A 15155-nucleotide genomic window follows, 5' to 3' on the forward strand; every position below is an offset into this window, starting at 1 on the left:
ACAAAGTATTGCCAACGTCATGCAGTACACGATGTTAATTGTTGATGGTTGCTGGAACTAGTTGGATCTTAAGGCACTAAGACATGTACTTGGTTGGTTAGCATATTCAGGTGTAGCAATAGTGCTGGCTAGAGGATGGGGCTTATATGATGAGCGTAGTAAAATTTAATATAACAAACATTTAAAATATATTACCTCTATTGTGATGCCTTGAATTCTAGTCCAAAAGGGCATCCCCATCAAGTTCTGCAGCTCTACATAAGAGATCCTCGTCTTCAATCCTATCTTTATTTGTGTTTGATATATGTATATATATATATAGAGAGAGAGAGAGAGAGAGTTGGGTTCTGGTGAGAAGGAGAGTTAAGGTGAGAAGCGTAAGAAGGGATCTCCACCTTGGATGCACATCAGGACGAGATGCACCGGATCAATCCCCGTATCAAATGCGATTCACGGGTGGGAGATACATATATATATATATATATGTATGTAAAAAGTCTTTATACTCCTATGATCTCCCCATTTGAGACTCTGAGCTAGAAACAGAGACTCCTATGGCGGTTTGGCCCAACTTTTAGCCCGAAGTTCTTCATTCGGTCCCTGAAGCTGATTTGAAGATTTTTTTATCATGATTTTCGGCTTTTATTTATTAAAGTTAAAATAAACAGATTGCATGAAATCAACATTTTTTGATCTTCCTCTTTATTTAGGCAAGAATCACTTATGTTTTATTTTTATTTTTGAATTTCGTAATTTTTGGCCACATGCCAAATATGGGTGTGCTCCCAAATTTTGTAACCTCGAGGTATTTGACTAATAATATGTTTTTCTCTCATAGTGTGGGTAAACAGTGTGTGTGTTCTTGCTTCATTGTGCATCAATGAGCCCCCAAAAAGTCCCCTTGAGCTTGAACAAGATTTACGGGCAGCCTAGAGCATCTATAGGTATCAAAATAGGCAAGACTTGCCCACATTTCTGGTCTACTTATCCCAGCGGAAATTGCCAACCCCACAACCCTTCTCCATGATGCCTGCCTTTGCACCATCTATGCTGTAAAATTAGAATCTGCACACTCCTTTCTCTTTTAAATCACTCAAATACTCAGAAATCCAAACTTGCTGCAATGGGTAGAGCGGCCATGGAAAGGCCAGCAGCATGTTGGACTATACACTTACCGGTCCATTCCATCCCACTTTTATCCAAAATCTTACCCATTATTCCCCTATCCACACGTTCTTGTTCAACCTTAAAACTTAAAAGTAGCAGCTGGGATTTCAATCAAGAAACTTCACAATTCCCTTATTCCACTCTTCCAAAATCTTGACTAATCCATCATTTCACAGCCTACAAACATTCTCTAAAAACATCATAAGTTTCAGAAATCACTTGCATACATATCATCATATATATGGGACCATTTTGACAAAAATACCATACCCGCATTCCTAACGTAAGAAACAAGAGGTTCTCTTCAACATGAGATGCAATCTTTTCAAAAATATCTTTAATGTTGTTATAAACTCAATAAGACCCACCTGGGATCAGTGATGGCCTGTTACATGCCCCTTCTTCACAGCTTGGACACCCCCATTCTTAGATTAGTCTGCCACACACTGGTTCTTCCAGGCCATATTCATCAATCTCCAATAGATCTTCAGAAATAAAACTCGGCATTTGACTACTGGTATGCATTTGCCAAAAACTAGATGGGTTTAATAGGGAATTAGGGATTATAGAATTTCCAGTACATGCAGCCATATTTAGACCTCAACATCTCTCCAGTTCAGACTCCTGATTGATATTATAGAAAAATCATAAATTAATTAAAACACAAATACATTAAACAATGATTTTCCATGGATATTTTTCAAGCCTTTTCCTGTAATATGAAGGTATCTCTCTCTGCACAAATCATGTTTTCCTCGTCGCCGTTGTCTTACATGTCTACCTTTTGAAGACAATAATAATGATTAAAGTTTGAGATTTAAATCAAGACCCACAGTGGATTCATCTTGATTGTGTTCAGGATGAACCACACCTATCTGTGCCAAAAGATTATTGGCACTAATTTCTTCTTCAATTCCCTTGTTAAGTGTAGCACTTGGATTGCCATTTCCACAAGAAACTCCAAAAAAATCGCGAGCCACTCCTGTGCCACTGTCTAATTTAGAAGAGGAAGAAGCTGTTGCTCCTAGCGGAGAACCATAATAGCCACTACTGGTTGTGCTGTTTCTTTGAAAACTCTCCAACATCTTTGGCCTATCAAAATAGGGTAATCTCATGGTGAATTGGTCATGATGCCCTACTGTGGCAAACGGATAATTAAGCTGTGAGGTTGACCAGGAAGAGGGTCTTTGGATGAATGATTCATTATTAATCCCGAGTGATGACCTATTGGTGCTGACTGAGGCATTAGTCAAATATGGGAACGAAGGGTAGTAGGTAAAATTGCCATAATGTGGTGGTGGTGGCACTAGGTGGCCATAAGGCGGAACCTCCATCTGCCGTCTTTTAGCAATTTGCCGCTCCTGTTTATGGGCATTTTGGTGACCTCCTAGGGCTTGAGAGGTTGAAAACTTTCTCTTGCAGTAGTTGCAAGAGAAAACCCTAGACTTTTCTTGAGTTTCCTCCTTCGAAGACTCACTTTCCCCCTCTGGCGCCACCCTTAAGGGGTTAAACAGCTTGAGCTCTAAATTCTTATCTTCTTCTACATTTGAGAGTTTGACATCAAGGAAAGCCCTGGAACCCTCTGCTAAGACTTTGCTATCCAACGTCTTATTCTTCAAGCTTTCTCCTTCTGCCGATATGCTGGAAGCCTCAGACGGACATGGCTCTGTTTTATGCTCTTCCATTATTCAAACAGATGGAGAGCAATCTGGAGATGAGATGGAAATCATGCCTGTTTAAATAAAGAGAGAGTTAAATGCATGAGATCTGATATAAATGGAAACAATCATTGCATGGATTAAAACTAGGACATAATTAAGCAAATATAATGGGTGATGAATTGATTATATCTCTAGTTTTGAAGAAAACACAATGTGCAATCTTACGCTCCCTTAGTTTTATTTTTCAAGATAGTTTCATCTTTAATGCAAGATATTTAGAAAGGCATTGAATATAATATTAAGGAGAGATTTTCTCTATCATTTAAGGTACCTATTTAGTTAAGGAATTCAATTTCTACCCAATAATTTAATTCCGTGCCATGTTTAGGCCAATTTTTTAAAATTTGGCGCTTTCAAATTTCACACGTTTTCATAGAACAGGATATTTCTCCATGTTATAGTTTTGACAAATATTCATATGTTCATCAAGGATAAATTGATCAAGTTCAATGTATAACCACATCATTTCTGGGAACTTTTTATGTAATTTCTTTTTAAATTTATTTAGGGGCCGTTTACCAAATGCTTACCCAGGTAAGCGCTTACCAAGTAACATTACCTCACCGGATGAATATGATAAGGACCAAAAATCTTACACGGTAAGAGCGAGACAAAGACCAAGAGTCTTACCCGGTAAGTGAGGGCGACGACTCTTACCACGGTAAGCGCTTACTGGGTAAATTGTTTCATATGATGTCGTTTTGGTGGACTAAAATTTTACCCGCCAAGTAAATAATAGTGTTAAATTTTACTGGTAAGCATTTACCGGGTAAGTGTTTGGTAAACGGCCAAGAATGCAAGATATAAGATTTTTTAGAGTAGAGTACCTTTTTTGTTTCTGTGGTTTGTCAAAAATCGATACTTTCGTCACTGTGGTTTGTCAAAAATCGATACTTTCGTCACTGTGGTTTGTTAAAAATCGACTTTTTCCTCACTGTATTGATCATTTGATCCTTCCTCACTGTAGTTTGTCAAAAATTGATACTTCCGTCCCTGCGGTTTCAAAATTACTTTTTTTTGTCACTGTGGTTTTGAAATTAGTTTTTTCGTTATTGTGGTTCGCAATTTGTTGTTGTTGTCGTTCCTTGACTGACTTCGTATAAAGATCCATTAAATCAGGAGAAATTTGGTCATTTTACCTTTACTTTTATTTTCAATTAAAAAAATATATTTTATAAAGATATATATATCTATACTATATTATAAAGCATTTGACTAAAACTTTTAAAAACTCTTAAAACTCTTAAACTCTTAAAAACTCTTAAACCCGTTCATTTCTATCCGATTTCATCCCATATCTGAATTCGTGTAATTAACTGCAAATAAACACAATCAAATACAGGATAAACATCTCATTTTAAATATAAAAAATCTAAAATATAATTAGGATAATCATTAAGTTCTAACAGAATACTTAATTATTATCTCATTTTAAAATATAAAAAATCTAAAATATAATTAGAATAATTATCGAGTTCCAACAAAATAAATAATTATTATCTTTATAAAATATTATATTATTAAACCAAAAATAAATTATTTCATTATTGTATATAAATTAAATTATTAAAAAATTGAATTAAAAAATTACACAAGAAATGAGGAATTTCAAATAGTTAATTTGATACTAATATCGATATATTTTTGTCAAATTTTTATGATATCTTCAAACATATATTTTATTCAAAAATAAAAACACCATCGTTTTCTCAAAATCACATAAAACCATATTATAACATCRRCTGAGATAAATAATAAAATTAAATATTAAAATCACGATGTATCTCGCTGCATTGCGCGAGTACACTTCTAGTGTATATATATATATATATATATATATATTATTTTGTATTTTAAATATTAAACAATTAAAAAAATTTCCCGTACCCCTCTTCTCACTACCCTCCTCTTGGCTCCTTATCTCCGACAACACTTCTGCGGCAGCAATCTACAGCAGCAAGTCTTATCCACCAAGCTTCCCCTCTTCTTCCCAAACCCAAATCTTTCAATCCCATTTGCAAATAGTTTCATTAGCCTCACTCGATTACCCTCTCTCACAACAAAATTGTCTGCAAACAATGTAAAGAAGAAAACAACCACTCATTTGCTTTTGCGGAGCTTGGATTTTGAAAGCTTTTCTCTTTTAGTACTCATTCAAGAAAACCCATCAATTGCTTCTATGGAGCTTGGATTTTGTTCTATACTTTTTTCTGAATTTTAGGTTAGGAGTATGGGGTAATTATCTTAATTATAGAATACAGAACTTAAAGAGCAAGATTGATCTGTTTTCTTGGTTGAATTCAAACTCTTGCTTTCTTCTTTCTTTGTCGTTCATCTTGGGTTTTGGGCTAGCACCTGGTGGAAGATAGTAGCATGTTCTTGTGTGGATTCACGTACAAGAAATCTACTTTAATTTCTAAGATGCTCCGTCAAAACCCAGACAAATTTGAAAGGTAAAATCTCTAAACATCCTATAGTTTGTTTAGATTTGTTTTAATAGTCATTGGATCCGGCTAAGGGTTCTATCTTTAACCTCTTTCTGAGTCACAAATCTCTACTCAAACTGAAAATATTTCAGCCACTGTAGGCATTAAAAAGTGTGTGCAAGAGATTACTCAAGAAAATATGAATCATGTAGTAATTGATCAGGAAGAGCACGAGCAAATGAGAAATTTTTGGTCATCAATCTAAGACAAAAATCTCATTGTTCATACTATTTCTTCTTCAAGAACTGCCCAAATTCCCATCGATAGGGGAGATGGGTTTCAATGCCAGTAAGTAAGAGCTCGCGAATAAGATGGTACAAGCAATGAGTAGAGATGAAGTCCGCGGGGGATGGAGTGCGAAATGAGGGCCGGGGATGAGAGGATCTTATCGGAGAACAATCCATTTTATTTATTTTTTCCTTGGGGATTAAATTTCTTATCTTTTCTATCAAGGTGGCCTAGAGCATCCACAGTGGTGGAACCTCTAAAAACCTCAATTTCTATAATTTTCCCTATCAAATCAACAAAACAAGAAAATAAAACTCCACAATGAGGTTCCTACAAAAACATCACTTTCCATTTTCTATATATAATGTAACTTTATTTATAGATCATTATATAAATTCAATATATATATATATATATATAGGTGGAGGTTCAAATGAGAACCCCTGTGATTTACTAGAATGCGAGAACAATCTACTAACCTTAAACTTTTTTTTAATCAATAATTTAAACTATAGTAAATACAAATAAGTCAATAAGGCAAGTAATATAATTAGGTATTTTTTATAATTTTTACTTTAATTATTTAAAATTACCCCATCCTTTTTGCTTGGGATTGATCACGTTCAACTGAATGTGTATCACTTTCTTCTATCATTTTCTTCCCATCATACCTGAAGGTTCATAGTATTTTTTTTCCGATGTAGAATAGAGGATTCGAATGCTGTAGGTAAGGAAGCTTGTACGTGATCGAGTTATTCGAACGACGATTCCGAGGGCTTTTCTGAAGATTGTTTTTTAGAGACAATTATGATAATGGTGATAAAGGTACGATAATAGTGTGATAACAATAAAATTATATAGTTTTTTTTTGAATTGGTTGTGATCGTGCCTATGATGATATGTGTTTTTTATCACATGTGATAAAAGGTACATGGAATTGTGACTGTTAAATTTTTTATTAGATTATAGTTGTCGTACATGTTGATTTGAGTTTAATGTAGTAGTAATATGTAGCTTGGGAATCTTGATGTTGTCGAACCCAGTAGTTTAGTAATTGAGAATTTTGATGTTTATCACAAGTGATAAATATCCCAATTTGAGGCATCACAGTCTATCTTGTCAGTTACTATCAAGTCTATTATCTTTTTTTGTCATACTTTGAATTCCACGGAGGCAGGGTAATTAGTCCTGACCTTCTAAAATCTCGTCGAAATCACTCATCACTGTCTTCAACTTATTGAAGGTGTGTTCGACCTTATCTAAATATCTCTACACAAACCCACAAACAAATGACATGTGAAGGTATTTGAAAAGTAGTGATTTAATTTGTTACTTTATGAAAATCATGTGATAACTATGGTGGATATATGTGATAAATAAGCTATGATAATCATGCGATAAGTAAGATAATATTAATTGGTTCAAAACATTGATTTGATTAAAATATAAAACAATGCAAATAAGTGCGTGCCATCCTCTTTACCTTAATGTCACTGTCTTCGTTTTCTCTTGAGCTATCATCACGTTGTGCATCAACAAATAGTTCTACAACATCCCAAATCCCGAAACCATCGGTAAAAATTTCTATTGCTTCTCGTCTTCTTAAAATGTTCATTGACCAACTTGCAATGCATGGTCTTTTGCGTATGATGTGTACAGAATCACATTGAATGGTGTCGACGTACCAAAGCTTCATTTAAAAGTGCAAGAAATAAAATTTCGGTCACAATTTACATTTCGTGATTATCCATTCATAATAAATAGCCATATATATTAAAATGTGATACATGGACATACCGTCAATGTAGTTAACGAGCCACTGTAGTGACACTCTATTGGGCCTGTCTTTCATGTGGTTTTGCTTATCTTTAAACATTTGAAGACATAATCACACCAATCGATTTCTGCGAAACAATTCTTTTGTGATAGGTGTGAAAGAGCGCTTAGGTCACAAATGCCGTTCGATTTGCATTGCCCCATTACATCGCAGAAGACCATTATGAAGTTTAGATTGAAATTCCAATCAACATTATCTGAGCCGATATTCAAAACAGACCTTACGTGTAACAGATGTACTAAGCGAGATTATCATCTCAGATAATGTTGATTAGAATTTCAAGCTAGACTTCATAATGGTCTTTTGCAATATAATGGGGCAATGCAAATCGAACGGCATTTGTGACTAAGCGTTCTTTCATATCTATCACAAAAGAGTTGTTTCGCATAAATCGATTGTGTGATTATGTCTTCAAATGTTTAAAGATAAGCAAAACCACATGGAAGGCAGACCCGATAGAGTGTTACTACAGTGACCTGTTAGCTACATTGACGATATGTCCATGTATCACATTTTAATATATATGGCTATTTATTATGAATGAATAATCACGAAATATAAATTGTTATTCACTTCTTGCATTTTTAAATGAAGCTTTTTGTACGTCGACACCATTCAATGTGATTCTATGCACATCATACGCGAAAAACCATGCATTGCAAGTTGGTCAATGGACATTTTAAGAAGACGAGAAGCAATAGAAATTTCTAGCGGTGGTTTCGGGATTGGGGATGTTGTAGAACTATTTGTTGATGCACAACGTGATGATAGCTCAAGAGAAAACGAAGAAAGTGACATTAAGGTAAAGAGGATGGCACACACTTATTTGCATTGTTTTATATTTTAATCAAATCAATGTTTTGAACCAATTAATATTATCTTACTTAACGCATGATTATCATAGCTTACTTATCACATATATCCACCATAGTTATCACCTGATTTTCATAAAGTAACAAATAAAATCGCTACTTTTCAAATACCTTCACATGTCATTTGTTTGTGGGTTTGTGCAGAGATATTTGGATGAGGTCGAACACATCTTCAATAAGTTGAAGAGTGATTTTGACGAGATTCTAAAGAAAGCCAGGACTAATTACCCTGCCTCTGTGGAATTCAAAGTCTGGCAAAAAAATGTAATAAACTTGGTAGTAACTGACAAGATAGGTTGTGTTGCCTCAAATTGGGATGTTTATCATGTGATAAACATCAAAATTCTCAATTATTAAACTATTGGGTTCGACAACATCAAGATTCCCAAGCTACATATTACTAATCCACATTAAACTCAAATCAACATGTACGAGTAACTATAATCTAATTAAAAAAATTAACAGTCACAATTTCATATACATTTTATCACATGTGATAAAAAAAACCCATATCATTATAGGGACGATCACAACCTATTGAGAAAAACAGCTATATAATTTTATTGTTATCACACCATTATCGTACTTTCATAAGTCATAAAGAGAAGTGAGAAAAACAAATATAAAGGGTATACTTGTATTTTTCATTCTTTTAGAATGATCGAGTCATTTCTAGTTCTTTTTTATGTTTGTTGGAATAATGAATTTGAGATTGATGTTGGAATGAAATAGTTGCTAACCAGGGTCGGTCATAAGATTTTTGATGTCTCGTGCGAAAATAATAAAAAATGCCCCTAAGTCTATTTTTTTAAGCCAACGAAATATGCGATTTTTTAAAGAGTTTGAAACTTAGTCAAGCTAAGTGTCTCATCTCCATGTTAATTTTTATTAATTATAATTAAAAAAATACGATGGAGGGACATAAAATATAGAATGATAAAAGGATAAATCTTGGATTAAGATTGTGCTTTCTTTTTTTCTAGTTTTCTCTTTTTCAAATTGAAATTAGCAATATAGAAACTTTATTTTAATATATGAAACTTAAAAAATAAAGAAAACTATAATTAGTTTTTAACTAAAATAGTAAATTACATTCAAATTACTGTCATAGTAAGCAAAACGTATAACTCAAAAAGTTACAGGTTTAATGACTAAAGTCTAAGAGCCTATTTGTTAGCAGCTTAATAAGCTTAATGGGATTAACAACTTATCGCTCAACTATGCATGATTGTTTCGCAGTGGCTTAATGATATAGAAAGTGATTTATCCAGTAAGCTTCTAGGGGAAGCTTTATATAGAAAGTCAAATTTTCTTTTCTAAACATGTCCCTCCCAACTAAAAACGCTCCTTAGAAGGATCAAAGGTTATGAACAATATGTAGGCAAATTTCTACCAAGTCCAGGAACACTTTCAAGAAGGTTTCCTATCTTTTGAAACTCATGCACAACATTTTGAAACTTAAAGTTCCTAAGTAAACCTCTGCGCTGCCCCTAGGACCCGACAAGGGGTGCGGCCCCTCGACTCGTGCCTTGTGACGATCAATGATGAGAGACAACATTAGTGAGTATGCACTCCACACCTCCTAACTCACATGGTTTGACTCATCACCTTATCAATCTCGAGTGAATCACAATTGGATCAAAACTTATTGATGGTATTAAAATCACCAGCAATTTACCTGATTCCTTACTCCATGTGCGGAATTAAAGGACAAAATGGTAACTTTATAGAAAAAAATTCAACTCTTTTCTTGATTATACGTTAGGAAAGAAAACAAATAGTACCTCATCAACAAACCCATATTTTCAACAAAAAGTTCTTGCCATTATATTCTATTTAAATAGTTTTAGAAGGTGATGTTTTTGTCATTCAGTATAAAAATAAGGAGTGTATGTAAGTATTTGTCATATATATAATTTTCTTAAAAACATTTAACAGACAACTATTTTTTATTCAATACTTAATTCAGATAAAAGTTAAAACGATAAATTATTTTGTAATTAAACATTAAAAAACAATAACTAATCGTTTACCACATATCATAGATACATAATTGTTTTAAAAAAAACAACATAGATTTTATGTATGAGTTCTTCGGGTGACTTAGATTGTTGGATTTGTAGTTGACGATACTCTTCAAGACTCAAGTACCAATTTTTGAGGCGACCTTGACACCTGGTTATGAATCTTTTAACTACTATGTCAATATCATAGTATTGGAGTTTCCATATAACACTTGGAGGGAATAAAAACAAGGTGGTGTGTTGCTAATAAATGATTTAATTACAAACATATACAATTTTATCTATTTTTGCCAAAAAATACAGTATTTTGTTGAGGAAAGATACCAGTAAAAAATACAATTGGTTGTCATTTAGACGTCTTGATAACCAAGCTAACGGACTTAAGAGCATCAATCAACACAAGGTATTAAGAGGAAGGCATAGGTACCGAGCTTCATACTGAAGACGATGATCTGCAATGAATTCAATAGAAGCAATTTCTTTAGCAGTACACCACCTATAATTTGACAGGTTATCCAAAAACAAAATTCAAGAGATCATCACAAAACAAACCATTCAACTGTTTCTTGTTTGTTATATGAATACATGACAAATAACTCAGTAAAAGATGAATGATGGTGTATAATGAAAATATTACAAAACGTAACAGAACAAAAACAAGAGAAGAAAAACGTCACTATCATCTCTCCTTTTTCCTAATCTACCTCTAAAACGGGGGATTTTTGCAGTTGTTTTAAATGATTTTGTGAAATAGGGTTGTGGGTTATTTTTTAATATTTTTTTTTCATTTACACCCCTTTTATTTTTCAAATATTTCTCTTTTACACCTCTTTATTTTTTTATTTTTTTATTTTATTTATTTTATGATACACACTTGTTATATTTTATATAAATTTAATTGTAATATAGAAATAGAAAAAAGAAAGGTTGAAACAGGACAATGTTTAAAAATTAAAAGGGGTCTAGGAGTGTGTGTGTGTGTATATATATATATATATATATATATATAGGTTGAGAAATCTTATTTATATAGTATATTATAAAATATTTGATAAAAAGTTTAATAACCATTTTTTATGCATAAAATATTGTTTACTAATGTGTGTTACTTAAAGTTCAGGATTACAAGTAGATTGCGCGTAAGTATAACTTATTAGAGCTCCATGTCTGAATTCGTATAACTAACTGCAAATAAACATAATTAAATACAAGATAAACATCTTATTTTAAATATAAAAATTCTAAAATATAATTAGGGTAATCATTTAGTTGTAACAGAATATTTATCTATTATCTTTATAAAATGTTATATTATTAAACCAAAAATAAATTATTTTATTATTAAACTTAAATTAAATTATAACAAAAAATAAATAAAAGAAATTACACAAAAAATGAGAACTTTTAAATAGTTAATTTGATACTAACATTGATATAATTTTTTCAAATTTATATTTCATTCAAAAATAAAATCATTATCGCTTTCTTAAAAACACATAAAATCATATTATAACATCGAGAAAGACAAAGAATTAAATAAAACATTAAATCGAGATTTATCTCTTTACATTGCACGAATACCCTTCTAATATTTATAAATTCATTTGCAAAATATCATATTTTTGCAAAGGTTTTTGAAAATTATCCTATTTTTGAAAAAAAAAAATCTAAAACGGAATAAAAAACAAATTAACTACATCAATCAGAGTTAATTATTTTAAAACACTAAAGACAATCAATACGCAAAGGTTGGCTCAGTTGTAGTCGGGTTAGATCTCAATGGCGCAGGATATGAAAAAAGTTGTAAGAGTCTGAATAAAATTAGAAAGACAATGCAACCATATTCGGTGGACGATAAGTGCATCATTCATTACCTTACTAAATGAATATGACAAAGACCAATAATCTTACCGGGTAAGAGTGAAGGTAAGGACCGAGAGTCTTACCTAATAAATGATGGTGACAACTCCTATCACGGTTAACGCTTATCGGGTAAATTGTTGCATGTGATACCGTTTTTGGTGGACTAAAATCGTACCCGGTAAATATGTAATAGTGTTGAATTTTACCGGTAAACACTTACCAAATAAATATTTGATAAACAGATCCTTAGTATGGTAAAAAAAAACTAATAATAAAGTTTTGTATAATTTAAAAATAGTGTAGAAGAAAATTAAAATTTTAACCAAAGAACATTTGACCTAGCGGTATCGTAACCTTTGGCCTCCTAGAAGATCAAAGGTTCAAACTTCATCACAGGTGAGTAGAGTGTATGAGTTTATTTGTTGCATTTGTTGTATATAAATATTATATACTTAAAAGAATAAAATTTAATTTTTTAATGAAAAAGTTAAAATTAAGGAAGTGATGGTATAATCCGTAGATAAAATGGGAGTACTATTGGGCCTTTAAAACAGAGTGGACCCACCATTGATAATCAAAGTTCAACCCACTAACTCAATCATGTCTGAAATAACGTTACTTCATTTTTCATGCTAAAATGTACTCTTTTTCTTACATACGTGGCCCACTTTCATTATTAAAAAATTTCAAAAAGATAAGTTGACGTGTCTCTTTCTTGTTTGGTCAGGCCCAGTAATATATTTCAATATGTCTTTTACTCTTTATTTTTTGTTTTTATTTTATTTTATATATCAGAAAATAAAAATAATATCATTTCATAAATTATGTTAGGATGACATATTAATTTAACTAGAATTAAAATCTGTAACACACACACACATATATATATATATATATATATATATATATATATATATTAGAAGGATACTCGAGTAATGAGCGAGATATATTTTAATTTTAATATTTTATTTTATTATTTATCTCAGTCGATGTTATAGTATGATCTTATGAAATTTTGAAAAAACGATGATGTTTTTATTTTTGAATAAAATATAAACTTGAAAATATAGTTAAAATTTGACAAAAATATATCGATATTAGTATCAAATTAACTATTTAAAATTCATATTTTTTGTGTAATTTTTTAATTCAATTTGTTTATTATAATTTAATTTAGGTTAAATAACGAAGTAATTTATATTTGGTTTAATAATATAATTTTCTTATAAAAATAATAATTGATTATTTCGTTATAACTCGATAATTATTCTAATTATATTTTAGATCTTTTATATTTTAAAATGAGATGTTTATCTTGTATTTGATTATGTTTATCTGTAGTTAGTTGCACGAATTCAAATAATTTATTTTTGGTTTAATAATATAATATTTTATAAAGATAATAATTAAGTATTCTGTTAGAACTCAATGATTATCCTAATTATATTTTAGATTTTTTATATTTAAAATAAGATGTTTATCATGTATTTGATTATGTTTATCTGCAGTTAGTTACACGAATTCAGATATGAAGCTTTAATAAGTTGTACTTACGCACAATGCACTTGCAATCTTGAGTTTTAAGTATTATGCATTAATAAACAGTACTTTAAGCATAAAAAGTGGTTTTTAAGAGTTCTGGTCAAATGTTTTATAATATAGTATAGATATGTATGTATGAGATTTATCATCTAAAAACTTTAAAATTTAAGAGATCGATCGACAACCCATTGGGACCAATCTACACCAATCGAGACTAATCAAAAACTCATCCATTGACTTGGTGTGTGTTTGTTTGTGTAAAACCATAACCTACCACTCTTAACTTTTTATCAAGATGGATCGGGAAATCTACCGAGACGAATCGGAAACTCATCTAGATCAATTGAGAACCTAATAAAGAAAGAAAGAAAAACTAAAGTATGTAGAGTTGAAACTGTAGTATATATTCATGATGAATATTATGGTGAAAATTAATATTTATGATAAATATCATACTAATATAAATACTAGAAAGTCATTGTATACACATGATCATACATAAATATTCATGATGAATAGTATGTATATTAATGATGAATGTTACAGTGAAAATGTATATTCATGATGAATATCATACGGATGTATGAATGTTGAAAAATTGTTATATACATGTAAATATATGTAAATATTCATGATGAATAGTATGTATTATATTGATGTATGAATGCTAAAGAGTTATTGTATACACATGAACCCCCCATATATATATATATATTTGATGAATGTAATGATGAATGTATATTGATGATGAATGTCATAGTGATGTATGAGTAATGAAGATTTGTTGAATACATAACAATTCATTATGAATGTTATTGTAAGTTGTATATTCATGATGAATATAATATTAATGTATGAATATTAAAGAGTTGTTGTAATCATATGGACGTGCATAAATATTCATAATGGATATTACACATATATAGTATTTAATATTAAAAACGTTAAAAACATAAAAAAAAAATATTGAGAATGTCAAATAGAAGAAATGAAATGCTCGATTTTTTTATGTAATTTGTTTTTATTAAAAATATTAATTAATTTTAAGATAATTTAGTTCAAAAATTAAGATGGTAAAAGTTTTTTAGTCAAAAAAATAAAATAAAAAGTTAAACATGGTAGGCATGTGATTCAAATTTGAAAGTAATTCTAATTTTGTCCTTAATCATTTCTTAATTAATCATTCTATGTTTTAACCTTTTTTTTTAATTTTGATTAATGGTCAAAATTTATCCCTTGATTTACAATGAAAAATTGGTTTTTATTTGAACCTAACCCTCTATATATATATAAACCACTCAATTTGTAAAAACTATGAAAACTTCATTCAACCAATCATAATTTTTCATTTTGTTCATTTTTTTGTAATTATGAGAGGTTGATTAACCATTTTTATTGTGGAGGGTGTTAATCAT

At 30.9% G+C, this 15155-nt stretch overlaps 1 protein-coding gene across 1 annotated transcript; it reads right to left on the bottom strand.

The window, feature by feature from the left end:
* Positions 1–1970: 1970 nt before the first annotated feature.
* On the bottom strand, positions 1971–3101 carry LOC112509197. Its single transcript, XM_025114050.1, has one exon. The coding sequence runs from the start codon at positions 2850–2852 to the stop codon at positions 1971–1973; it is 882 nt and encodes a 293-aa protein (XP_024969818.1). The 5' UTR covers positions 2853–3101.
* Between the last annotated feature and the right edge of the window lie 12054 nt (positions 3102–15155).

The sequence above is a fragment of the Cynara cardunculus genome (genome assembly GCF_001531365.2).
Source record: "Cynara cardunculus var. scolymus isolate 2C chromosome LG 3, CcrdV1, whole genome shotgun sequence".
In the NCBI taxonomy this organism is placed as follows: Eukaryota; Viridiplantae; Streptophyta; class Magnoliopsida; order Asterales; family Asteraceae; genus Cynara; species Cynara cardunculus.

Coding starts and splice junctions, on each gene's coding strand:
- LOC112509197 (XM_025114050.1), bottom strand. CDS start 2,852: ATGGAAGAGCATAAAACAGAGCCATGTCCGTCTGAGGCTTCCAGCATA.